Source organism: Haliotis cracherodii, unplaced genomic scaffold, assembly GCF_022045235.1.
Source record: "Haliotis cracherodii isolate W230 unplaced genomic scaffold, xgHalCrac1.p SCAF_24, whole genome shotgun sequence".
Taxonomy (NCBI): Eukaryota; Metazoa; Mollusca; class Gastropoda; order Lepetellida; family Haliotidae; genus Haliotis; species Haliotis cracherodii.
This window is the reverse complement of record NW_027266280.1, coordinates 3,596,975-3,623,560: the sequence shown is the minus strand read 5'-3', so window position 1 is coordinate 3,623,560 and position 26,586 is coordinate 3,596,975. Positions and strand designations below refer to the sequence as shown.

At 39.5% G+C, this 26,586-nt stretch overlaps 1 protein-coding gene across 1 annotated transcript; it reads right to left on the bottom strand.

Annotated features, from left to right (window-relative positions):
* Positions 1–5,854: 5,854 nt before the first annotated feature.
* Positions 5,855–8,118, bottom strand: LOC139472169 (C3 and PZP-like alpha-2-macroglobulin domain-containing protein 8). Its single transcript, XM_071254546.1, has 2 exons — positions 8,022–8,118; positions 5,855–6,315 (listed from the first exon to the last, which is right to left on the bottom strand). Exons 1-2 carry the CDS (start codon positions 8,116–8,118, stop codon positions 5,855–5,857), a joined length of 558 nt encoding a protein of 185 aa, XP_071110647.1.
* Between the last annotated feature and the right edge of the window lie 18,468 nt (positions 8,119–26,586).

Here is a 26,586-nt window from a genome sequence, read left to right as displayed (position 1 = left end):
GATATGCAGGGGGGGATATAAAAGTCGTGATGTTATGAATGAAATGAACAACCATTGTAAAAAGACAAACATTTTATTACTCATAATGTGTACAAGACATGAAAGACAACCACGACATCCGGCCTGTAGGCCTTTGAGACGATCAACCTTTAAAGCAATACTTAAGAAAATTTATTAAAGAACATCACAGAATCCATCCATCCCTGACCATGAGTGATACTCCATGGAAAATGAATGTAAGACAACATGTCTTATGTTGTCAATCGCTGGATTGTCTGGCCCATACGTGATTACATACAGATCACAGGCCATACAGCTAGAGTATTGCTGAGTGCGGCTTTAAACAACAAACAAACGAATTGCCTTTGCTGACGATACAGTGTGACTGGTATCAGAGGAAACATCTCCACAAACAAATATATTCTCACCTACTGAACTTATCACCTTACGACAAGCATAACCCGTGAAGATTCCGGGGTAGAATAGGTCTTCAGCAACCCATACGTAAAAGGCGAGTATGCTTGTCGTAAAAGGCGACTAACGGGATCGGGTGGTCAGGCTCGCCGACTTGCTTGACACATGTCATCGATCCCAATTGCGAGGATGCTCATGATGCCAATCACTGGATTGTCTGGTCCAGACTCGATTATTTACACACCGCCGTCATATAGCTTGAATAGTGCGGCGTTAAACAAACAACCAACCAACCAAAGCCAAGCATAGGATACCTACGCGGGAGAGACAAAAACAAATATAACGTTCTGTAAGAAGATGAAAAAACAACAACACATAAATCAATACAACAGCTATGTTCCGATCACGAACGGATAATGCGCTAGAAGATAATTGGCAATAATTACAATAGAAAATATACAAAAAACAAATATCTTTCATCGAGCACGTCTTGAATCGTACGTCACTACAGCTGGGATCGAAGTAGGATTATGGTGTTAAGATCACCACAGCTGTACAATAATCGAGTCTGGACCAGAAAATCCAGTGATTGACATCATGAGCATCGATCCACGCAATTGGGTTACGATGACATGCTTTAACCAAGTCAGCGAGGCTGACCACCCGATCCCGTTAGTGGCCTCTTACGGCAAGCATAGTCGGATTTCGTGGTACATTTCCTAGACCCAGCAACCTCTCTCTCTCTCTCTCTCTTTGAAAGGGTTATTATGGAACTTTGTATTCTAGTACAAAAGAAGAATCGACATGACTTCAGGTTTTAGAGTCAAGTCAAAAGTTGACAATTTTTTTAGACATTCTTTCGGCATGTTCTTATCAAACGTGGACCTGCTTTATAATACAATACGAGGGGCGCTCAATACGTTTTGCAACTTCAATATAAGACCAAGTCAATACATTTAACAACAAACAAACAAACATGAATAAGTGATCAGCTTAGTAAATGAATCAATGAAATGTTACCAATGGAGCTCCTTGTTCAAATCACAAGCATGGCAAAGGCTGTAATGTTTGTTGCTTAACGCCGCACTCAGCAATGTTCCAGCTATATGACGGCGGTCTGTAAAATAATCAAGACTGGACCAGACAATACAGTGACTGACATCACTTACACAAGTCCCATGGCTCTGCTGTATGTAGTTTCTGAGAAAATGCGCAAAGTTGAAGGAAGACTATGTTACAATAGCATAAAGTACCCTTCATGTTCAATCAAACCCTGTTTGTAAGAAAACAATTTAGACATTCTTGTTTTTCTCAAACGTGGTTTGTGCTTTATTTATACTATATATGGATTCCATCGCTAAAATGTATTTGCTTACTTTTTCCCCTGTTTTAAAGTTTGCTATGGAATGTAATGCCATTCCTTTTGTTTTCTTCCAGCAGTTTCTTTGCTCGTTAGTTTGCACAATGTTCTTATGTAATCAATGTTGTTAGGTTCATCTTGGTATGCTTCTACTTCTCCATGTTGTGATCAACACATTTTCGCTTTATCCCCTATTATTATTCGTCGTCATGTCTCCACAAACACTTGATAATCAATAAAGTAAAGCTGTGAATTCGTAAATAGTTTCATTTGAAAAAACATCAATTGATCAAGTATCCGTTGACATTGTCATCAAGAAGAGAATGTATATTGAATGTTCACATAGGATCAATGTATTGATCAAGTTTTAACACATGGCCTGCTTATCCTGGGTCGTCATCTGTAAACAGCTTCTCTGAAACCGTGGAACCAATGAATCTAAAGCTCTCATCCCTCCACGAAAGACGGTTGCATCTTTACAGAGGTTCAAATCTGAAATTCAATTTTTAAAAGGCTGTCTATGGCCATTTCTCAATTTTGTTCAACATTTGATGAAATGTGGTACCAGTGAATCGGGTTTTTGGGGGGTTTTTTTTCGTTAAATCCCGCACTCAGAAATATTCCAGGCTTATTATGGTTATCTGTAAATAATCGAGTCCGGACCAGACAATCCAGTGATTGACATCATGAGCATTGATCCACGCAATTGAGATCGATGACATGCATCAACCAAGGCAGCGAGCCTGACCATCTGGCCCTGGTAGTCACCTTTTACGGCAAACATGGGTTGCTAAAAACCAATTCTAACCCGGATCTTTACGGTTTGGGTAAATCGAGTAATGGAGATTAGTATTTGTTCCGTTTTTGGTGACCTTGCAATGTTGACCTTCATGTGAACTGTGGACTTCAACCATACTGACAGCTCAACATTCTCTTATGGCCATTTGTAATTTTCATTTCTTATTTTTTTTCTAGATCGGTGAACGGTTGTTATTAGTGGGGCTCAACGTGTTTTATACTTATGTTTACATCTGCACTTTGACCTTGTTCTTAAATTCTATAATGTCGAGGTTTGGATTTTAGCATGAATACAGTAATGTAATGCTTTAGCGAACGGGAAATCATTCAGTCAATTAATCAATCTCCAACGTGAGAAAATTGTTGTATATGTGTTTATTCATAATACCGAGAGGCCATGCCTATAGTTAAATTGTTTTATTCATTGCAAACTGAAAGGCATGGGCCTATAGTTCAACGTATTTACATATGGGTGTTTCTTCTAACTAACAATGTATTATGTATATACAATGCAATATTTTGTAATAAAGTAATATTTGAGGTTGACATGAGTTTGCAAAACAAATTAATTTTGGTAATTTAAGGTAACACATTTGGAGCTTCTTAGCTTCATAGCATGCAATATGTACATTGGCAGTTTTTTCGTTATCACTTCATTCTTACTTGACATTAATGTAGCAAATTTCTGTGAACTGTTTTCTGACAAAGTAGAAAGAAATGGTATTCACTTTCTACAGTGTTTAATTCACAAAAATTGTGTGTTCTCTCATGCTCACCATATATCTTCCCGTCTCGATAAAGAGTTCGTTTGAACCACATGTGAATCATGCAAGTGTAATTCGAAATGTTTTTAGTGTCACATCTAATAAGTATAGCTCTCCACAGAAGCTGTTTTTAAAGACGGAATAACTTGATAGTTTCTTTGATACCGACAATCTATTTGTAAAATATACACCTAAGTACTTATAGCACGATACAACATCTAATGAATGTCCTTGATAAAACCATTTTGTAGTCCAGGTATTGCGCTTGAAAACATGACTATATCACCAGCAGACAAATAAATAACTTTATAGTGACCGGATGATGTTGGATGCCATCAGAACAGTTCTGCAGAATTTGCTGAGCTAATTCATTGATACAGAACAAAAACGAACTTAAAACGTCAATTTTGTTTTGAAATGTGTCAGACACAGTACTGTTATTTCGCACACAAACCTTTACATTCTTATACACAGCACATTAACTTTCCATTTTTACTGGGAATACCATCTGCTTTGAAACGTGACCATAATATATTTCTGCAAACAGAATCAAAAACTTTTGAGAAATCTACAAATAATGCGTAGAATTTACCACCCTTCTTTGCAAGGTACTTTTATATTATTGTTTGCAACATAAATATATTATCAGTTGTCGAGTATCCTTGCCTGAAACCATATTGAGACTCACTAATCTTTTCCTAAGCATCAGCCCAGAATACTAACCTTTTGTTATTGATATATATGAACACTTTGCTAAAAATGCTTGATAACACAATGCCTCACAATGGTACAAGGATATCTGTAGAATGTTTAAAAAATCTGAAATAAGTTTGTCATATCCAGCAGATTTACCATTTTTAAGATGAGAAATGCATTCTCATCACTCGTAATCGATGTCTCGTTATAAGTGGATATCATCATATGTTTTACTGTCATCTTCAAATCCAGAAAGAAAGTCATCATCACTGTCATCATGAGCTGTAAATAACTTTTTACAGTCATCGTACAAATTTTCAATAGCAATATCATTATGAATATTAGGAGTTTTTTAAGAGTTGACCAAAAGACTTTTGAATTATGAATGTTTTTCTCAAGAAGTTCCTGTTTCATCTTATGATATTAAACTTCATTTTTTTCTACATGTTTCATTATACTGATTCCGGAGGCGCTGATAATTTTCTAATGAAACCAATTTTTTTTTCCTTCGAAATATATGCACAAAAAAACCATCTTTCTTTTTTAAAATAAAATCACAACAACTATCATACCACTGACGATGCGGTCTGATTCACATCTTCCATTCATAATAGGGATGTTAAGAATACTGCACATATCTGACAAACATTTACCAAACCTGTTTATAGTAGAATCTACCTAAAATCGTTTTATGTTAAAGTTAAGTAATACTCAGACCCTTCCAAGAATTCAAGGACATCATCTTCAACAAAATCAGGTAGTGTGCCAGTTCTAGAGTTGAAATCAACTCCGATGATAACATACACATTATCACATTTAGAAAGCAGATGCAACAGATCATCTTGTAATAATAGTGAGATGTTGTTTTTACATTGACGTAACGGGTTATTATACCAGGTTGAAGTGAGTGAGTGAGTGAGTATGGTTTTACGCCGCTTTTAGCAATATTCCAGCAATATCACAGCGGGGGACACCAGAAATGGGCTTTACACATTGTACCCATGTCGGGAATCGAACTCTGGTCTTCAGCGTGATGAGCAAACGCTAAACTAGTAGGCTACCCGACCGCCCCATACCAGGTTGAAGACTCCGGGTGAATATATACACATGCATTTAAAAGGTCTTTCTTTAGACCACATATTTCTTTATCTAGTAAAATAAATATACCACTATCACACACTTTCGTCCACTTTACAAGATGTGCTTAAGTGTTCTGATTCGTCCCCGGTTGATATCCACTCACCATCCTTTGTGCATATAGTAAAATCACTGAATAAACCACCCAAATCTGCCTCCTTCAACCATGTTTCAGTTAGCCCGACAATAACAAATAAGTTAACAAAGGTAATATATTCAGAATCGTAAACTTTGGATTTTAGTCCAGACACGTTCCAGAAATTAAATTTTATAGACCCAGTCAACAAAGGAGAAATTGTAAGTGAACCTGTATGAAACACCCTACAATCATCTTGGCCCGGGCCACCCCTCTATGTATAGTCTGTCTTCTCTCTCGTGCTGGGGTGGAGTGATCGAGGCCGAAAGTCAATTCAGTTTTCTTCACCCTGCCTCCGATTACCGTTGTTTCTGGTTCCATGCGAAATGTCCTTCTTCAGTGTATTTCCCCTGTTGTAGCCAGTATCATAAATGCCAGCAGACAACACTATATATATTTTGTCAACGGTGGGATTTGATCATAGTGTCTGTATATTTCGGGGTATAAAAGGCTGCATATCGAGAGTAAGGATAAGGAACAAGTAAATGATAACACGGGGTTGAAGGGTGACAAAAAGCGCAGTCATGAGGTTCTTCATCGGTGAGTATTTTACTGCCCTCGGAAGAGCCACGTACCAAGATTATAACGAAAGGTACTGATACTAACGTGATTTATCACAATTGGGCTAGTTGGCGCCCATTGCATGAATTTCTGGGTCCCAGCAACCGGTCCTCTTCCCGCAGAGATGACGCCATTCTTCCAGCTGAGCCAAAATGGTTTGTACTCGTTGCATGATACAATAGATGATTCAGCATGGGAATCCATGATACTGCACTGAATGCATTTACCAATAAAGGATTTCGTGTTCCCATACCCACCAAAGCCCACTTCATACACATCAGTGGTGTAGGTGTTAGGACTTGTGTGCAGGGCAAAGTTGGCATCGTGGCACGCCTTGACCAGAAACACCACGGTGGAGGTGCCGCCTGTTATTGTGTGTAGGTTGCTGGCTGATATCTGTTGGAAAGTGTATGTGCTGATACTAGGCGTGGTCAGTCTGATGTATGGACCTGGAAATGAAATGATTTAGACATGATAATAATTAATAGTGAAAGTCACGAAAACGTGATCGTTTAATTAACGTTGCTTTAAACTGATGTTCAACTGTGCAGGCCAAGACTGCTTACATGCATATTAAGTAATCTAGCCGTGATATTATTGACAAGATAGGAAAGATTATTGGGTGGCTGTGTTTGGGTAACGTACGCGTTCAAGACATGTAAAAGCCGGGAAAATGGGATTTATATGTATTTTTGTTAACGATAGAATCAATATGATAACGTGTATGTGGACGTGCCATTTTGAACGTGGGTGTTGTGCAAAGGCAACAACCACAAACCAGTTTATGTTGGAGAAATCACTGGATTCAGATTCTCATAGTTTCTCAACTTGAGTATTTGGATTGATTGGTTATCATACAACTCAAGTGTTCCACTGGCGTGTAGGGAGTTGGTTGGCTATCAACAAAACACATGTGTCCCTAATAACCAAATGGTAATAGTTTTATATCGATGACAAGTTTCACATCACAAACAACTCAATCGAAATTGTTCTGATCACTATTGATCCTCGACGTGTCAGTTGTTTACGTTGTAGTTTGCCAAAGAATGACAATGTTTACCCAGTGTGGCTAGCTATAGACTCATTTACGGGCACTCCCAAACTAATTAATTTGTATACAGGACATTGTGTATGCTTAGCATGATTACAATAGAAATCATGCATTGTTCTACTGATTGAATATTGTAAATGGTTTTATTATTATCGCTTCATCGCTGTATGGTGGCAATATTGGCAATTACAATGAATACTCCAATGAATTCACACAAAGTGAAAGTCAATTCTTATCATTTTTTTATCACAGTTTCTTACCTCAAAGGATGTAGGCCAAGATGAACACAATTTTATTTGGTACGTGCCACCTTATGTTTACACTGACAGCCATACAACAACCAGCTATATCACGGAGTAAAATACTTCCTCAAAAAGTGAGATGACATGGGCGTATGGATGCACAACTTGCTCTTCAGAAACATCTTTAGCAGCACATGTGTTCAAATTATATCCTCATTAGATGAGAAAGGTCTGTAAAGAACTACCTCAGTAAGTCAGTCACAATGACAGCGCGTCGTAATACATTTACATCAAGTACAAGACGTCAAAATGGCCGACACGATAAACGTGACGGGAGAGATTTCCGAAGTTGTTAATGAACGTGTGGCAGCTACATGTGTTAGTCATCATTGATCAACTGTGAATAAAGTTGCGTCGAACAGACACTAAGGTAAATTCAAAGATTGCTGGAAAAAAGCCGTATATCGTGTTAACTTCAAATTAAAAAATTATTGCGAGGTTAACTTTTAACTTACTCGTGAACTCGTGAACAAAATATTAGGTCATCATAAGATCAAAATCCATTCTTTTTATCAGTTAACAGATCCAAATCTAAAATATGCAACTATCGAAGTAAATAATATGGAAAAAAACGAAAATTCAACATACGTGTCCCAATACTAAACATATACCTACAGTTACCCTACATCACAGGCAGTTTGGGTTGTATACTCCCCTTGGAGACCGGAATAATAATGCACTTTTAGCATGATATTCAGCATGCTACACATATTGCAACACTTGGTCTCTCTACTGCACAGCGTTCAGGTTTCCCTGTATAATCACCAAATCAGTCTTCTGATCTCCACACATACCGACCCACACCATGATACCTCCACCGCCGAATGGATGGACCTCTCGAATACACGCCGGAGCCAAACGTTCCCCTCTGCGTCCATAAACTCGTTCTCTGCCGTCATTTCGAAACATGTTAAACCGACTTTCGACAGTAAACAGCACTAGACCCCAGCGTCGAACCTGCCTCGCCCATCGCACTCTCAGGCGTCGATGTTGAGCAGTCAGTACCATTCTTCGGAAAGGACGATACGCTAGGATTCCAGCAGCACGCAGTCGTCGTAGTACTGTACGTTGGCTAACCTTGTTGCTGCCGTCGCTGTCGCCGTTACGGATCTGTTTCGCAGGTGAATGAGCCGTATCTGACCGTGTTCAAGTGGTGTTGTCACTCGAGGTCGTCCGGTTCAAGGCCTGTCCTGTGTCCTCCCTGTCTGCCTGTACCGTTGAATCAGCCTGGTTACTACTGTCAATGGTGTACAACCAAACCTGGCAATTTGGACATATGTTGCCCCCTTTTCGGCCATACCGATGGCTCTCTCTCTCTCTTTTCCTGTAACAGTCGTGGCATTTCTTTTGTGTGCTTTCAACACGTGTGGTTATACCCTGCAGACGAACGCATTTATACAGCTAACATGCACATGCAGTTTATGCCATAGGAGGGAAACCTGTTTCACCATTTTTTTGTCACCGCATGAGCGCCGTCAAAGGAGGCGCGTTCGGGTGAGGTGTTGTTTTGTACCTGTTACTGGGCAGTCATATTCCCAATACCCACTTTCAACTAGTTATCGCTGTTTTTAGGAAAATTACAAATTGCCAACCTATACTTTCTTTTGCGGCTTAGTTTATCTGCAACCCTTCGGGCTTTCCTCCACATTAAACCGACATGCTGTGAAATAACTGGAATACTGTTCAAACTAACCCAACTCACTCACTAAATAAAATAAAAACAAGACCAGATCTAGACGGAATCGTTAAAGATTTCGCAGAGTTTATACCAACATAAAAATAACGGATATTACATTTTTTGGGCGAAAAGTTACGGAAGCGTAGTCGGGCCACTGTGAAATTGTTTTGGGTCTAATTATCTCCTGCGTAGGAGATAGGAAGTCCTATGTAGGACATAGGAAGTCCTCCGTAGGAGATACTCAGTCCTACGTAGGAGATAATAAGTCCTACGTAAGAGATATTAAGTCCTACGTAGGAGATATTAAGTCCTACGTAGGAGATACTCAGTCCTACATAGAAGATACTAAGTCCTTATGTAGGAGATAATAAGTCCTACGATGGAGATAATTAGCTATAGCTATAGATACACGTGTAGCTTAACGTAACAATTATGTTTAGAAAACAGATCTACATGTACGCAATTCTTATTGGCCGAGTGCTCCTCAAAGATTGCATTTATCCTTCGTCAAATGTACGTTTTGCTGGAAGCAGGGAGTACTTTCTCTGATAGAGGATCTCATGATCAATGGGTCACGTCTTTACGTCTATCACAAATATCGATTTTGGAATACCTGAAGGCATTGTAAGAAAATTTGTAAACTGCCTATCGATTGTTAATTGTGTTTCGGACAAAAAGGTTCAGAATCAAATTATGGATTATAGCACAAACGCAAATACTGTAGGAAAGTTTTCTCCTTTCTAAGTTTGCTTGGGTTTGAAGTATGGACATTTCCTTAGATGGGAAAACATTTGCAGAATTTTCTCATGTTTTCATGCCTGATAAAGTTACATGTCATTCCGAATAGTAAGGGTATGTATTTGAATAGTTTTTTATGTGCTCATATTACCATATATCACCCTTTTTTTCCAACATCTGAAATATTTGGTTCACGTTACTTTATTTTCACAGATGCTGATACCTTTGCCATAAGTCTCATATGACCATGTGACCCGTAATCCTATCATAATCGAAGTAACTGTCATCAACCAGAGCTTTTAAGCCAGCTCATTGCTGAGTATTTTTTTTAAACATTGGCTGGTATCGTGCACAACCACCAGTAGCTAAACTGATGACGTAAATCCTGCTGGGGTATCATGCAGGAAACAGAGGTACTGCAAGTCCCCATGATCCCCTGGGAGGTGGCCCAGCTTTGGTTACTGGTGGCCTATAGCCCCTGTTTTAAAACTATCCATGATTTTGTTATGCTCAAATATGTTTTATGAATTGTTTTTAACTATAGTATGCTCAAAGATGTTTCATCAATTGTTTTTAAATATAACTTTGCATAAGTAACTAAATTGTGAATATATAACTCACTCACTCACGTTAACCTAATGAAACTATGGGTCTGGCTAAGCCAACCAACAACAGCCTTTTATTGACTCTAGGTGACCAGCAGCGGTAGTACTTGAGCAGTTCAATTTAATAAAAGTATATATAACATGACACAGCAAGATGACAAGTACATAAACACAATGATCGAGTTTATTCTTTTAGGATAAACTGTAACTTTGTGAAGAATATATTGAACTCTAAAGATGATACAAATAGTGTTAAAGATGTTTGGCCATTCATAATGATATTAATCAATCAAAATGGTTTATTGGCTAGGGAAACGGGCCAAGGGAACAGATTGTGGAATTCGTCACCAAGTGCATTTGTGTCACATCGTGTGCAGGAACAATCTTTATGATGTATACCTATCCATCTACCCGTCGCTTTTGGCAATGTATGGTACATGTACGGAAGGAAAGTAAAGGTTGAGACATATGTGGAGGCAGTAGTTAGATATTTTCAAATGATGAAGAGTCTTTAAGATACTTGTAGTAATTCCCTTCTGAAGAGTTGACGACACCAATGCTCCATAACTGGATAAACTGAAGTGTCTTCTCAAGTTAATGTAAAACACTTGGCAATGGGCAACATCATATATTAAGGGGGGGGGTCTTCGCCGGCAAACACTTGGTAAAAAAGGTAAACGCCTATCAGAAGAAACAACATAATCATTCAAACTGGTGTCCCAACATGTTACCTTGTACACATTCTTATCTTGTCCAATTCTTCCATTACAAATAAATAAATTACAATTATTTCAAAAATAACAGCCAGCTTAAATCCACAGTTGTACGCATTTGATGTTTCCATGTTGGATCTTTCTCTTGGCATACATACACTGACCCGGGATCAAGTTAATCTCATCATATCAACATCTGTATCAGGTCAATGAAACATGTGATTGTCAAATGTGCAATAATCTCAAAGAAGTCTTGTTCTGGCATTAAATAAAGCAACAAAATGCTGTCAATATCCAATAGAAATTTCTGCCTAAAGCAGAGTCGATTGTACGATTCCGACTATATCATGACGTGTTTATAAATCACTATCGAATCGTAAAGACACCAATCAGCATAACTAAGTCACTTTCACAAAGCATATTCATGACACTGTTGTCAAAGTCCTGAAATATATCTTCATATGAATACCAGTACTTGGATAACTCAGGGGGCACACACACAACTTCTAAGAAGAGATCATGAGACAAGCCAAATGGAGATCCTGAGTCTTTACCCACAAAACACGGTCTATTTCAATGTCAATCACAGTTATATGATCTGCATATCCATTTCTAACTACTATTCCGATTCCTACATCACCTGTGAGATTTAAATCTAGTCTTTAGGAAAAGTTTATGATTATCTAATAATATTTCATCTTAACTACGCCTCATAGTACAGCACAAGGATAGCCTTGACACATGCCATGAGATCAAGCTCTTTTCAAATATTGTAAATACATGTTAATCTGTTTACTTGCAAGCATTTAAACACATTCGACCATGCTTAGGGAAGTAAGATTTTAATGTGTGACTTTATAATAAAGTGACACCAATAAAGAAAACAATCTGCGAGATAACAGGCCGCCCATGATTACTTTACTAGGTTAAAAGTGAGACATAATCTTGAGGAACAAACGACGCGAATAGTTGGATGATTGTTGATGCGACGATATACAATAATCACTCAATGAAATGCATATGTTTAATTTTGTAACATCCCTAACAATATAAATATTAAACGTGTTATAATTACTTGTTATGGATTTTGCCGTGTATCTGATATACACAACACAAAGGTTGGTTAGTTGGTTGTTTTTTTACGCCGCACTCAGCAATATTGCAGCTAAATGGCGGTGGTATGAAAATAATCGAATGTGGACCAGACAATTCGGTGTTTGACATCATGAGCATCGATCCATGCAATTGGGATACGATGATATGCATCAAGCAAGTCAGCGAGTCTGACCACCCGATCCCGTTAGTCGCCTCTTACGACAAGCATGGTTGCCTTTTACGGCATATCATGACTCTTAACTATATTTGAGTAGTATATTTTGGTTCAATTCACAAAAGACAAAAACTAAATGTGTTATCAGGTTTAGAAAAGAAGAAGTCGTAAATCAACTTATGCGAAAATACGTGCAATTCATTTACACTTTAAGTTGTCGCAATCACCAAAATCTTCCAACGTGTATACATGTTTAACATGCATTGGTGCAATGGTGAGAGACACATCAATCTATGGTGGCCGAAGGGGGACATCGCTTCTTCGCATTTTCGCTCTATTACTTTCTCGCTTTATCACTTTCTCACTCTATCGCTTTCTCGCGGTGTAGCAATATTCCCTCTTGGCCACTATATGGGTCGCATGTGTTAAGTGTTTCTATACGATAAAAAGTATATGCATAAAACAACAGTAAAGAATTGCAAAACCTGACCTCAGTGGCTTAGGTGGGTTTTAATCATAAAAGAGAGTTGAGATTTTTCCATTCACATTTCAAGTTATGCTTATGGATGGAATGTTGAAATTTTCTCACTATCTACTTAAACACAATTTAGCAGTGCAGACGTGTTTTCCTAAAAACAACACTTCGGTTATATCAATGTTTATTCTGTTTGCGGAGTAGATGTCATCAAAGTTGAAGTCCTCACCCAAGGAACGTTAATACTACCAGATGTCCATTATGTAATTTCTAGAAAGCGATAGAGCGAGAAAGCAATAAAGCAAGAAAGCAATAAAGCGATAGAGTGAGAAAGCGATATTCCCCTTTATGCCGTACATTAAAACGGTTTTGGCTGATATTTGGTGATCCATTCTGATAATTCTCCCCGCTATTTTGTCTCTTATAATTAGATTTTTAACATCTTGTAGTAGATAAATATGTTACAAATACATACATATTTTTTTCTCGTTAAGCTTGTATATACACACGTGTTTATTTTCCTGTAATGTGGTAAACAAGCAGGATTCACAGACTACAACAGAATAGTCACTGTTCATATTTTAATTTTGTTCATAATACCCCTACCCACCTACCCATTCACCCATATTCCTCCATCAATGTTAAAACTGATAAAAAAAAGAGATAATATATTGACAAATAATTGTCAGTTTTATCAGCCACTGTTTGTATTGTTTGCAACGTTCCAACGAATTATTTTTTTCGGTCATTAGATTTGGAGTTGAAGCCGAATATGTGCTCGTCCGATTTCGGGATCACAATTATATTGATTAAGATGCATGTACATTTTGCTGACAAACGTTATACATGTACACAGTTATGTTTCCCTTACAAAATACAGATGGATTAGATATATGTCTCTACCTTAAGTCACATATACGACTTTCGAAGCGTCATTAACCCGTAACCCCATTAGGACAATAGAAATGAAATGCCATGATCTGCCATGCGCTTTCGGCGTGATGGTCATATACAACTGAATAGGGCCGTAAATCAATCAATTACGTTTTACGCAAAACTCTGTGTATTGTTTTAAAATCACCTACGTCTGTGCAGTTATATTATGTTTTACGTCCCTTGGGCACGCCAGAAACCTTAATTGTGGGTTCGAATCCCTGTTCGCCCCGATTATGTTTCTAGGTTTGTCAGCACCATACCAGTGCTCGTGGGTTTCACCGAAGTGGTAAACGTCTGAGACCTGCATCGCTTCCGGCTTTCCTCCCACATTAAGCTGACACGCCGCGATATAACTGGAATACTGTTAAAAGCGGCGTTAAACCAAACTCACTCACTCACCATTATGTTTTAAGTAAACAGTACACTACAGTATAGTGGTCAAGAGGGGATATTGCTTAACCGCGAGAAAGCGATAGAGCGATAAAGCGAGAAAGCGATGTCCCCTCTCGGCCACCATAACAATCAGCAACAACTTACGCCGCCGTGGTACAATGGCACGCTATCGATGCATGTTACACGATTTATTAAGTCGCCGTTAACAACCAACAGAGATTCCTGGAAATCAGTTCTAACCCGGACCCCAAACGGGGGTCCCAGAATCAGTGAAGAGCTATTGTAAACTGACGTCTCTTTGGACGCAGATTCTAAATTCTTTTTATGATTGTCAGAATCAATCTCTGGGTAAATGGACACCAATGATGTCATTAAGAAGCAAGTCCTACCTTCCAAACACAGCAGCGCTTTAGTCACACGATGCACACTGCATCGCTTCCCTGGAGGACACGTGTGATCTCCGCACGGACCCATCAGTTCCTTGGAATAAACAAAATATCAGTCGTAACAGTTATCTACATTCCCATGGTTAATGTTATGTTTTAAAATGCCCACCGCCTATATAAGCAAGAGTGGATACAGCTTTTTGGAAAAGGTGTGGTGCACTTAATATATGGAACAAATGTTTTTTTGTTTCTTTGTTGCTTAACGCCGCCCTCAGCAATATTACTGCTATATGATGGCGGTCTGTAAATATTGAGTGACTGATATCATGAGCATCGATCCACACAATTGGGATACAATGACATTCATCAAACATGTCAGCGAGCCTGACCACCCGATCCCGTTAGTCGCGTCTGACGACAAGCATAGTTGTCTTTTACGGCAAGCATGGATTGCTGAAGACCTATTCTACCCCGGATCTTCAAGTGCCATTAAACAAATGACAAGAGTGGGTAAGTTGGGCTTAACGCCACTCTTAATGTGGGAGGAAAGCCTGAAGTGATGTAGGTCTCATATGTTACCACTTCGGCGAAACCCACGAGCACGGGTATGGTGCTGACAAACCTAGAAATTTGAGTGAGTGAGTATGGTTTTACGCCGCTTTTAGCAATATTTCAGCATTATCACCAGATATGAGCTTCAAACATTGTACCCATGTCGGGAATCGAACCCGGATCTTCGGCGTGACGAGCTTTATTCACTAGGCTACCCGAATGCCCCCAAGAAATGTAATCAGAGCGAGCTGGGATTCGAACCCACAATCATAGGTTTCTGGCGTTCCCAGGTAACGCAACTCTGCACAGCTAATCGCGGCCCCTTAGACGACTGGGCCATCCATGCCCCCACAAGTAAATGTGTAAACGATATGCATCGTTAGCCGAACACAACAGTTATGTCATGGTTAGAGTTGTTGAATAATAACAAAAGCCACAAAACCCCTTCCGTAAGCACAATTCATGCAAGTAACTACTGTGAAAACAACAGTGTCCATTGTACGGTTCCGGCTATGCCTCAAGCATGTGTTCACGTAACACAATCCTGTCCCTAAACACAGCAGTATGTGATTTGGTCTTGTGTTTGTCATACGTCATCGTGATCAGCATGTAGTACATGGGGGTACACTCTCCTGCTGTCCATCTCTGGTTCCGCGTACACATACATATAGACAACATCAAATATAACACATATGCATACATACCTTCGGCCAGAGAGAAATATCACTATGTTTCCATTGTGGTTTCGCAACCAGGTCGGTTGGTGCTGTTGAACTGTCTTTCTTGTGGAGGTGGCAAATGTGAAGTACAGGTTCGAATCCGAATGAGAAACAATCATGATGTGCAAAGCATTCAACGGCACACTCACGTGCAGAGGGCACTCTCCTCTTAATGATGCCAAATAAGTTGTTTTCCAAATAACGGTTATCGTCTATGATGCCTGCTTCATTGAAGCAAAGTAGTTGAACTGGACAAATACAAGTTACTATAAAATATAATATCGGCACCATCTTAAAGGATTTCAGTGGATTGTCAGATGTACCACTCGCTTCCTTTGTACTGCTATAGTTCCGTGCGTCCTATCTGTACAGATTCTGTTAGACAGGCGGTTTATATAGCCTTCCAAAGCATCGATTTTTAGGATGTGTCAGTCTTCCACGACAACATGGATCCTCTGCATTTATACATTTGAACAATTTACCTGATACCTAAAAGGTTTTATAATTTCCTGCTCAGTAGACTCGATACTACCGAAGCGTAGTAGGGCCACGGTGAATTTTCTTTTGTCTAAGTATGTCCTACGTAGTATGTATTTCGGTACAGCATCAAATGTGAAGAATTTGTTACAGCTAGTATGAAGAATGAAATGTTTGTGACCATATATGGGAATGTGTACAACTGTGACGAGTGTGAGCTAGTGAGTGAGTTGTTATTAACCCCACTTTGAACAGTGTTCGACCGCCTCCGTGGTCTTGTGGTAGAGCGTCCGCCCGGAGAGCGGAAGGTCCAGGGTTCGATCCCGGGCCGCGTCATACAAAAAGACGTTAAAAGATTGTACTTGTTGTTACCCTGTCTGGCGCTCGGCATTAAGGGGCTAAAACAAGGACTGGTCGGCTCGGAGTCAGTATACTGTGTCTGAGTGGGGTATTCATGTTAAACTGCGGCATGGTATCTCAGTGAGCTAGCACTATAAATCGGCATCAGTCCGGACTAGTACAAGCAGCCACACACACACATACACGCGCATGCACGTCGCTATATAAGTGCAATAATCTTGGACGCGACGTTAAACCCAATTTCACCTCACCTCACCTTGAACAGTGTTCCAGTTATATGACGGTCTGTCAGCTTGTGAGGAAAGCCGGAAGTGATGCAGCTAGGTCGTAGACGGTCACCACTTTGGTGAAACCCCTGAGCACATAAACACATGACAAACCGGGATGCGAACCCACGATAATAGCTTTATTCCATGACCAAGATTCCGTATCCACTCATATAGTTTACACCGCTATTTTACACGCAACTGAATCTGTTTCGGCGGAAATCGAGACTGATTTTTCTCTGACGTTGATATATATATTCACTTAAATAACCCTGTCTGGTTTCCGGATCACAGCCGACTAATATTTAGGATGTGTCCGCCCGTCCGCGACAACATGGATCCTCTGGATTGTCTGCATTTATACATTTGAACAATTTACTTGATACCTAAAAGATTATATAAGTTCCTGCTCAGTAGACTCGATACTACGGAAGCGTAGTAGGGCCACGGTGAATTTCCTTTTGTCTAAGTATCTCCTACGTAGGACTTAGTATCTCCTCCGTAGGACTTACTATCTTGTACGTAGGACTTAGTATCTAGGAGATACTTAGACAAAAAACATTTTCACCGTGGCCCTACTACGCTTCCGTACGATACCACGATACCAATGCCACGAAACGAAGTCAGTTATTGAGTTATGGATAAAGTATAGTCCTGTTAAAAGGGTCATTTCAAGGGGTATGTGACAACACACGTGTAGATTCCGGGTGCCGATACAGGTCCCCAGTCACCTGTCCTTGCTGGGAGAGACGTTCAAATCTTATATTGTAATACATGTCGCGTGCGCCATTGGAGGTGTTGTTGTAATATTTAGACGGTTGCCAGTATTGTTACTGCTGGTGTGTGGACAGTATCTACTAAATAAAGATACAGCCATTGTCATGAACTGAAATGCATGTGCTGCGATTCAACTTCAGGTCACCTGGGGTTCTCTACATTGTATTGTTAACCACTTGAAGGCCATCCGAATCAGTCAGTTGGACCATCTTGTGTTCCATCCAGATATGTTTCTAACGTTAGGCAGTAAACATATGATGTATGGTATGTCCTTGATCTTCAATTTCCACACCTTTCACATGAAATATATCATAATTCTATATGTACTTGTGGCATCATTTTTGTTATATCGCCGCTGTTGCTATGCGAGTGTCTCCAATGGCTTGAGGAGCAACGCCAGCCCAGAGAGCGGAAGACCCGGGGTTCGATCCCCGGCTGTGTCATACCAAAGACGTTAAAAGATGGTATTTGTTGTTACCCTGTCTGGCGCTCGGCATTAAGGGGCTAAGACAAGGACTGGTCGGCTCGGAGTCAGGATACTGTGTCTGAGTGGGGTATTCATGTTTATTTACGGCATGGTATCTCAGTGTGCTAGCACGATAAATCGGCATCAGTCCTGACTAGTACAGGCAGCCACACACACAAACACACACACAAACACACACACAGACACACACACACACACACATACACACACACACACACACACACACACACACACACACACACACACACACACACACACACACACACACGTTCATGCACGTAACTACAAAAGTGTCATAATCTTGGACGCGACGTTAAACCCCATTTCACCTCACCTTACCTGATTCTATGCATGTATTTCAGTACAGCCTCAAAGCGATAATACGCGAAATGTGAAGAATTTCTTACAGCTAGTATGAAGAATGAAATGTTTGTGACCATATATAAGAATGTGTACAACTGTGACGAGTGTGAGTTAGTGAGTGAGTTGTTATTAACTCCACTTTGAACAGTGTTCCAGTTATATGACAGTCTGTCAGCTTGTGAGGAAAGCCGGAAGTGATGCAGGTCGTAGACGGTAACCACTTACCGGTGAAACCCCTGAGCACATGAACAAATGACAAACCGGGATGCGAACCCACGGTAATAGCTTTATTCCGTGACCAAGAGACGCAACTGTGCATAAATACGGTGATAAATACGTTACTGACAGTTTCTGTTATTGAATACATGATACTGTAAGTTAACTATCGATTTTCACAGATATATCACTTTTATATTCATAGTTTGCCAAGACAGAGCTGTTAATCAATAAAGTGCATTGGGTACTTGTATTGTGTAGATGTAGACAAAAGTTGTATGGTTTTCTGCCCATTGTCAATTACCACAAGCACACGCAGCCTGGTACCGTATGGAGTGCAGTTGTTCCCTGTTGTATTGAACATGTTTTCCTTTACGTTTACTGAAGATGTTGTCTTGTTTCAGACACAGTGCCTGCTTTGTTAAAACTGTTAGCTAATTTCGAAAACCGGTCCGATTCCTGTGGTAACAGTAAAGTTGTAAGATAAAGTAGCCCTTAGGAGCGGTGGTGGCGTATCAAGAAAAGATAGTCATAAGTTAAATCCATGCCATGTTAGGCAACCATATTGGCTCAAAGAAGCACACGTAAAATGAGATCATATCTTCACTGTACAACCACAAAAGTCAGTTAATGAAAATTAGGAATGACTATGACGACATCTGTTACTGTAGCAGAATCCTAATTCGGATAGTAATGACGATGAGGTGATGGATAAATATATAGCGTATACACACCCGTGATGCCTGGGGAATAAGAAGATATAAAGGGTATTGACAATGAAATGACTTGTTTTAATAAAAATGGCACACATAAATTTCAAAGGGCACACCTATATATCCTTTTCATTGTCGTATGGCACATTAGAAAACAAATACTTTTCTATCCCTGAAAGAACCATTACATTTATCAATAAACATTGATATTGTTCATAGTGTTGTTGTAATTCAAAGAGTCACAGTTCAGTTTTTGTCGCCAATATCTTTTTCTCATTGAAAATATATCTTCATTACATTTTATTTGAAACTTATGTTCTGATCACAATCGTATAGGTTCTGTGGGCTGAACATGTTTAGTTGCAAAAGTCTTGTGTTACGCGTCGATTGCCAGGTTTATAAATCAATACAAATTACTGCACAGCTATAAAAATGTCAGTACACAATAGATTGGAAGTACCATATTCAGTGGCAGTATCAAATACAAAATATGATGACATCGGTGACATCAAAAAGTGCAGTGGTAATAAAATTCACCTATCCGCAATAGTGGTCAAGCTTCCGAAATAGCCCTAGGGTGGGAATCCCGGGTGATAAGGGATCTTCACACAAAAGCTGGTCGTGAAGTAATGTCAGATGAAGTGTGAGATAACAAAGGGACCCGCAGGACAGTTCAGCCAGCTCCCTGCAGAGTGCCAGACCAGTCCAGTGTCACTTGAACACCACAGGATATTCCACATTATAACGCTTGACATCCAACCACGCTATTCCGGAATTTTACAGATAATTCGAACATATTAATACAATAACTTCCTCACCACTGCTTACATTAAATAGTACGCCAGCCAGGGTGAAAATAGTACTTCCTGACGACTAATCACTTTCCAAATACAATGCAATGAACTTCTAATGATACAGTACACTGCCATATATGGTCACATGTTTACTATATGGTGTTACTCAGATGAGACGAGGTTTAGAATGTACCTTGCCAGTCACTATCGCCGAGTTTCAGTGTTGTTATGTTTGGTATTACGACATAGACCATGATGTACAGAGTAGTGAAGAAGGCCTGAGGGGGGTTGTTCCATAATATTATTATGTTGGATACAAAGAGTAATTATCAAGGTTGGTTGGTTTATATACGGATACGTTTTGTGGTCGTCATATATCGTTTGGTTTTTTGACGTGTGTGTGTAAAAACGTAGGCTTAGCCCACTGGCCACTGACATTTATCGCCATCTGTTATTTCTAAAATCATTACAGCTATTTCAGTTTTATTGTACTATCCTACTAATTTTGATTTCCGTCAAACTATTAGCAATTTCGCTCATTTCAGTCTGTGGGAAAGGTTGAATAGATATCTGTTATACCGCGTAGAGCGAATCCAAACAATGGAAATACTTGGTGGCTGGTTGTCGTTTCCCCAAAAGAATCTATTCATCATTTTCAGATAAACATGTCTGACCTCCCTCTAATGCAAAACATCCACGTGAAGATTCCGGGGTAGAATAGGTCTTCAGCAACCCATGCTTGCCGTAAAAGGTGACTATGCTTGTCGTAAAAGGCGACTGACGGGATCGGGTGGTCAGGCTCGCTGACTTGGTTGATACATGTCATCGATCCAAATTGCGTGGATCGATGCTCATGATATCAATCACTGGATTGTCTGGTCCAGACTCGATTATTTACAGACCGCCGTCATACAGCTGGAATATTGCTGAGCGCGGCGTTAAACAACAAACCAACCAACTAATGGTAAACGAGTCGCTATTCGCGCGCCTGACGGGTTGTTGGCGAAAATTGGTTCTCGGTGGTTTGGTGATTAGCTTAAGTTAACACAATATATATTGCCTGTGAGCTGGTCATCGTTTGTTGATTAATTTAACATAAAAAGTGATTGTAAATGCTTTTATAACAAGGTGATAAGTGCAGGCAAAGTGCACCAATGTAACATACATTGAGATTGATTGCGACCATATTCGTTCGGTGTCTTGATAACCATATCTTTTCATGTACTATACTGAATATATATCTGAATTTAACTATATTGAACTACATAATGTTCAGTGAATGTAATATATTTCATATGATACTTCGTTCACTGAGACCTTCACAATGAGACAAAACAAATGGTGATCCCAAACTGAACAAATCTGGTTGCAGTGCTCGCTTCGACATCGTACTGTAGCTATAAACTGCTCAGCGATGCCTGTTTAATACATTTCCCGTTTGAATTCCGGTTTAGAAAATGTCCCCAATAATCAATATATGTTCTAACAGCTCTTTAAGTGGCGACAAAATGACGTTTGAGTGGGTGTTATTGTACCCCGAGGTTGTGGGACACGGTTCATAATATGCATCACAGGTTTGTATGGCCTAGACTCCATTCTTTTCCGATCGACGTTAAGCATGTGGTAAGACATGAAAACAAAATTACATGACATTGTTCTTACTATGGTACTTTCTTTACGGTATAGTTCATATGTTTTATGAACATCTAAATTCTGTAAGCTGAAGAATTTTCCGATCGATGTTAAGCATGTGGTAATTGATTTTTTTTAAATAAAGTTTTTCCCCAATAATGTTTGGCAATTATTTTTTATGTTTGGATTAACAATCAATATATTCTTATTGTTGAAATATGATAAGGTAAAAAGTACAGTTGTTTAATTCCATGTTCGATATAATGTTAGTGGGTTCGTTGCTATAAATGAATGCAAAGATCGCATTTGTATTGTGTTCTCTGCTTGTAACGGGATTCTTGAAATGAAAGGGTCACATCACGTGACTGAACTTTGAAGATATAGTCTTCACCATTTCTGACATTGTTTGATTGTTTCCTTTAGTACAAACCGAAGGGTAACGGTGTCTGATTATTTGTCAGAGTCATATGTATATTGTCAACATTAAGTTGGTGTTTTGGTGTTTGATCATTTTGATCATTGTCAGCAAAACACGACCTAATTATATAACTGTAAATGGCCGCTTCGACGCCTTGGTTCGTTTCCAAAACATCGCCAAAACGTTTCTCGAATCATACATATTCACAAGAATGAAACATTTTCCAAAACATTTCCTGGAAATGTCGCGAAATGTTTTGTTAGTTTTTTTTGTTTTTTTTTGGTGTGTGTGTGTGTGTGTGTGTGTGTGTGTGTGTGTGTGTGTGTGTGTTTTAAAACATTGTCGCTGAGTATGGTCATGAGATAACGTTGTCACAACGTATTTCATCCTCTAACCAAGTACCACGTTGTTAGACTCCCCAATTGTTCTCGGTACACAAGGATTGGTACCTCCTAGTCACCTGACTGACATGGGGAGAGTACCCGGGTTTACTCTCCGCTACCAAGTTACTTAATTCACCAAAGTGGTCCCTTAATGATCAACGTGTACATTTAAGTAATACTTATATGGCACAGTTATGAGAGAGTTCTTTCAGGTCCCTAATAGTTACTTAGTGCGACTCACCAATACATCAAGACTCCATCCTGTAGGAAGACTACAATATCAGATGTGTCTGTGGGCGATATCTGTGTGTGTGTAGCGCCGTACTTTGCAATACTCTTGCCATATGAATGTGTTCTGTAAATGGTCGAGCCTGGACCAGGCAAACCAGTGACTGGCAGCAACCTATCAACAAACATGGGTTGCTGAAAAACAATTTTTCCCCGAATCATCACCGGACTTATAAAACAGGAAGGGTAAAAATAAATAATGAACCAATTGTAAAACTAAATATCGTACCGAATTGAAACAATACCAATATAACCCTCTTAAATTACGAAACAACACCTACAGAAAGGAAACGATGTCATAAATGAAATGAAGAACCATTGTAGGAAGAAATACATTTTATTAACGTGTCACATGTATTACACAAAATGTGTAAAAGACATAAAGACAACTACAACATCCGGGCTGTAGGCCTTTGAGATGATCAACCTTTATAGCAATAATTACGAAAATTTATTAAAGAGCATCACAAAATCTATCCATCCCTGACCATGAGTGCTACACCTTGGAAAATGAATGTAAGACAATAAATTGGGACAGAAGCTTAACAACTTGGAGATGAGTATGGCGACTGATGTACAGAAGCAGCACAATTAACCCTGAACATCTGTGTAAAATACTGTCCGTTCCCGGTTAGAATTGGTCTTTAGCAACCTATATTGTTGTAAGAGACGACTATGGTCATCGTAAGAGGCGACTAACGGGATCGGACGGCCATGCTGGGTCGGTTTGTTGCATGTATCCCGATTGCGTAGATCGATGCTTATTTTGTCAATCACTAGATTGTCTGGCCCTTACACAATTACATACAGATCACAGGCCATACGGCTAGAGTATTGCTGAGTGCGGCATTAAACAACAAACAAACGAATTGCCTTTGACAATACAGTGTGACTCGTATCAGATGAAACATCTCCGCAAAAAATGCTGTTATTTTTTTGTGGCCGTTTTTCGGAAGTACATGGTCAACATCTCCAAAACGCAGGCCATCACCTATAGAAAGACATGCAGTGCACGTGTTTCAGTAGTTTTTCATGGCACAATGGGGTATAAAGTCTTCTACTGTAAGACCGATCTCATTGACATCAACTGCGTGAAACATGCCAAGACAGATTCGGCTGATTTGTTTGAGGGATCGCTTTAAACCTGCCCCAAAAGTGAATGCCGAGTTCAGAGCTGTCACACATCTACGGTTAAGTGATCGCTTAGTACGTAACAGGCTGCGTTGAGCGGGTTTACATAGTCGCCGTCCGTGGTAGGAATCAGGATGACTCAAGAACACAAACGGCGAAGGTTACAGTGGGCAAGGCAGCATAGAGCCGTTGGCGATACACCATGTTCAGCGATGAGTCTTGTTTCAATATGGACAATGCAGATGGTCGGATACGTGTTTGGAGACGACGCAATGAACAATACCAAGCATGCACTGTCAAACAGCATGACAGATACAGAGGTGGATCAGCGATGGTCTGGGGTGGAATCAATTACGACAACCGAACAGATTTGATTCGTGGGGATGGTCGTCTAACTGGTGTTCATTACCGTGACGAAGTGTTACGCCCAGTGGTGCTTCCGTTCGCTAACAGATTTAGGCGGTTGTTCGAGTTTCAGCAGGACAATGCAAGGCCACATACTGATCGCGTTTCAGCCGATTTTTTTAGGCAGAACCAGGTCGCTGTGCTTCCATGGCTGGCTAAAAGTCCAGACGTTAATCCGATAAAACATTTATGGGACGTTCTTGGTCTTCGGGTGCGAGATCGCATTAATCAACCTCGTAATCTGGACGATATGTTTGACTGTTTAAGACAAGAGTGGCATAATGTTCAAAGGGCTACAATCTGGGCATTAATTCGGAGTATACCAAGACGTTGTCAGGCTGTTGTTAGAGCTTGTGGTTGTCACACGTCATACTGAAGAACTGAGATTAAGTCATTATTTACCACGTAGTCTTTCATTTGATCAACTGTTGTATTAAAATCTTATGTCTGCACCATCTATTCGATCCTTTATTTTATTCCATCAGTGTATATTCTCACCTAATGAACCTTATCAATTACGTCACCCCTTACGACAAGCATAGAGACAAAAACAAAAATAATCTTCTATAAGAAGATGAAAAAAACAAACCCACATAAATCATTACAACAGGCATGTTCCGATCACGAACGGATAATGCGCTAGAAGATAATTAGCAATAATTACAACAGAAAATATACAAAAAACAAATATCTGTCATCGAGCATGTCTTGAATCGAATCCATTGATTGACATCATGAGCATCGATCCACGCAATTAGGTTACAATGACATGCTTCAACCAAGTCAGCGAGGCTGACCACCCGATCCCGTTAGTCGCCTCTAACGACAAGCATAGTCGGATTTCGTGGTACATTTGCTAGACCCAGCAAAATCTCTCTTTGAACGGGTTATTATGGAACTTTGTATTCCAGTACAAAAGAAGAATCGACATGACTTCAGGTTTTAGAGTCAAGTCAAAAGTTGACAATTTTTTAAGACATTCTTTCGTCAAGTTTTTCTCAAAAGTGATTCCTGCTTTATAATATAATACAAGGGGCGTTCAATATGTTTTGCAACTTCAATATAAGACCAAGTCAATCTATTTAGCAACAAACAAACATGAATAAGTGATCAGCTGAGTATATGAATCAATGAAAGGTTACCTATGGAGCTCCTTGTTCACATCACAAGCATGGGAAAAGGCTGTGATGTTTCTTATTTAACGCCGCACTCAGCAATATCCCAGCTATATGACAGCGGTCTGTAAAATAATCGAGTCTGGACCAGACAATCCAGTGACTGACATCACTTACACAAGTGCCATGGCTCTGCTGTATGTAGTTTCTGAGAAGACTATATCTTATTGCGAATAATTATAGGAAACCAAGCAAAAACAATGCAAAATGTTACAATAGCATAAAGTACCTTACATTTCCAATCAAACCTGTTTATAAGAAAAAAATTTAGACATTCTTCTTTTTCTCAAACGTGGTTTGTGCTTTATTTATACAATATATGGATTCCATCGCTAAAAGGTATTTGCTTACCTTATCCCCTGTTTTACAGTTTGCTATGGAATGTAATGTCTTTCCTGTTTTCTTCCAGCAGTTTCTTTGCTTAGTTTACATTGTGTTCTTATGTAATCAATGTTGTTAGGTTCATCTTGGTATCCTTCTACTTCTCCATGTTGTGATCAACACATTTTCGCTTTATCCCCAATTATCATTCGTCGTCATGTCTCCACAAACACTTGATAATCAATAAAGTAAAGCTGTGAATTCGTAAATAGTTTCATTAGAAAAACCATCAATTGATCAAGTATCCGTTGACATTGTCATCAAGAAGAGAATGTATATTGAATGTTCACATAGGATCAATGTATTGATCAAGTTTTAGCACATGGCCTGCTTATCCTGGGTCGTCATCTGTAAACAGCTTCTCCTCTGAAACCATGGAACCAATGAATCTAAAGCTCTCATCCCTCCACGAAAGACGGTTGCATCTATTACAGAGGTTCAAATCTGAAATTCATTTTTCAAAAGGCTGTCTATGGCCATTTCTCAATTTTGTTCAACATTTGATGAAATGTGGTACCAGTGAATCGGTTTTTTGGGGGTTGTTTTTCGTTAAACCCCGCACTCAGAAATATTCCAGGCTTAATACGGTTATCTGTAAATAATCGAGTCCGGACCAGACAATCCAGTGATTGACAT